Below are 2,500 nucleotides of genomic sequence, written 5' to 3' on the forward strand. Positions count from 1 at the left end.
TCAGCGTGCAGAGCTCGGCCAGGGCCGAGGAGAGCACCACCGTCATCAGCGTGCTGCAGCGCATGATCTGCAGCTACCAGCAGCTCTTCATGGTGAGGGGGAGGTCAGCGTATGTGTGTGTGTGTGTGTTTGTGTGTGTGTGTGTGTGTGTTTGTGTCTGTGTGTCTTCTTGTGTGTGTGTGTGTGTGTGTGTGTGCGGTTGTGCGTGTACTGTGTGTTTGTTTTCCACCTACCTATACGTATTGTCTTCTTCCTTTCTCCCTTCCTTGTTCCTACTTCCTTTTCAATCCGCCATAAGAGTAACTCTATCAGTACACACACACACAAACACACACACAGACACACACACACACACACACACACACACACACACACACACAGCCTCGATGTTAAAGAAACGCAGATTCAAGCAATTCCACCGTACAACAGTGCATCATGCATATTCACAAGACACCCAAACCTTGCCTGCTTGCCTTGCAAATCAAAGTTTTTCGAAATATTTCCTTACCGTCTGTCTTAGCTGTGGATGTTATTGAACTAGAAGTTGGACCTGTCCTGAACGTCTCGCGCTGCCATTGCCGAACGTCACTTCTGAGTCAAATCACTCCATACTCTCTTTTAGATTCCTTATTCCAGGAGTGGTAGGCTACGATGACGGGCTGTTTTAAAATATAACTAGTATCGAAATGTGTGTGTGTGTTTGTGCGTATTTAACAATGGATATATATTTTTAGTTTGATTGGTTAAACCACCACCCGCCCAAATTTAATTAAAATGTTATTTTTTGTCACGTCAACACGGCTGCAACCGCCAACCGTGCATCTCTAACACACATACACACACACACACGCTCTGTGCATTCTTGTGTTTAGGGGGTGTAAGATAATCCTGTGTCTGAACAAGTGGAAACTAGGTTCTGATAGGGAGGGAGGGGGGAGACGAGAGACAGAACAAGAGAGAGGGAGGGAAGAGGGAAAGAGATGGAGGGAGGAATAGGTGAAGGTAGGGAGGGGGAGAAAGATGGGGAGAGAGGGAGAGGAGAGGGAATGAGATGGAGGGAGGAATAGGTGAAGGGAGGGGGGAGACGAGAGACAGAACAAGAGAGAGGGAGGGGAGAGGGAAAGAGATTGAGGGAGGAATAGGTGGAGGGAGGGAGGGGGGAGACGAGAGACCGAAAGGGAGAGAGGGAGGGGAGAGGGAAAGAGATGGAGAGAGGAGTAGGTAGAGAGAGAGAGAGAGAGAGAGAGAGATCAAGGCGGAGAAAGGGAGAGAGGTAGTTAACGATAGAGGGAGGGGTAAAGGGATAGACAGAGGTAGAGAGAGTGAGATAAAGTCACGGGAAGATGGAGGGAGAGCGAGGGAGAGAGAGAGTGAGAGTAAGAGAGAGAGGAGCGAGGGAGATAGACAGGGAGAGGGTGAGACAGTGAGAAAGAGAGAGAGGGAGAGTGCAGGAGAGAGAGAATGCAGTTTTTATCTCTCTTTTTGGACAAAGAGAGCAGAGGGTTTTTGCGAGGAGCCTGAGATTGATGACGGTGAAGCAGAACAGACACAATGAGGTCATTGTGGGATGTATATATAAAGGGCCAGACAGGGGGTGTCAAACGGTAGATTTACGCGCTGGTTTCAGAGCGTAACGTCGCAGCTCGGAGCCAGGGCCCCGGGGAAGAGGGAGCTGTTGTGGGGCCCCGCTTCTGCCATCGCTGACTGAAATTTCCCTGACCGTTTCCAGACACTCTTTAAGTCGTTTTCTTTAAGCGCCTCGGTTTGAATCTCTCTGCTGCAGCAGCGTGTTGCTGCTGTTCCCTCCGCTCAGCGAGCGAGGCTCACCTGGCCCGGATCGTAGTCTAGTCATAGTCTAAACTGGTTATATTAGTCTAGTCATAGTCTAAACTGGTTATATTAGTCTAGTCATAGTCTAAACTGGTTATATTAGTCTAGTCATAGTCTAAACTGGTTATATTAGTCTAGTCATAGTCTAAACTGGTTATATTAGTCAAGTCATAGTCTAAACTGGTTATATTAGTCAAGTCATAGTCTAAACTGGTTATATTAGTCTAGTCATAGTCTAAACTGGTTATATTAGTCTAGTCATTAGTCTAAACTGGTTATATTAGTCTAGTCATAGTCTAAACTGGTTATATTAGTCTAGTCATAGTCTAAACTGGTTATATTAGTCTAGTCATAGTCTAAACTGGTTATATTAGTCTAGTCATAGTCTAAACTGGTTATATTAGTCTAGTCATAGTCTCAACTGGTTATATTAGTCTAGTCATAGTGTAAACTGGTTATATTAGTCTAGTCATAGTCTAAACTGGTTATATTAGTCTAGTCATTAGTCTAAACTGGTTACATTAGTCTAGTCATTGGTTTAAACTGGTTCTATTCATAAAATTTAGATATTAATCTAGTTCTCTGTTGTTATTCTTCTAGAATTATGGCCGAAATGCTGGCATTTAATTTGTGTTTTTGATGCAATTTAGGATTAGCCTTTGTAGAATGA

The 2,500-nt window shown here is 44.8% G+C and overlaps 1 protein-coding gene across 2 annotated transcripts in view; it reads left to right on the forward strand.

The window, feature by feature from the left end:
- The window catches only part of LOC307074764 (rho GTPase-activating protein 6-like), an 86,766-nt gene that overhangs the window by 77,518 nt on the left and 6,748 nt on the right, over positions 1-2,500 (forward strand). For both annotated transcript variants that reach the window (XM_079735070.1, XM_079735071.1), the window contains exon 10: positions 1-92. This exon is cut by the window's left edge and continues 88 nt beyond it. In XM_079735070.1, coding sequence (XP_079591196.1) covers positions 1-92 — 92 coding nt within the window. The remainder of the gene's footprint in view (positions 93-2,500) is intronic.

Source organism: Pollachius pollachius (assembly GCF_949987615.1).
Source record: "Pollachius pollachius genome assembly, chromosome: 4".
Taxonomy (NCBI): Eukaryota; Metazoa; Chordata; class Actinopteri; order Gadiformes; family Gadidae; genus Pollachius; species Pollachius pollachius.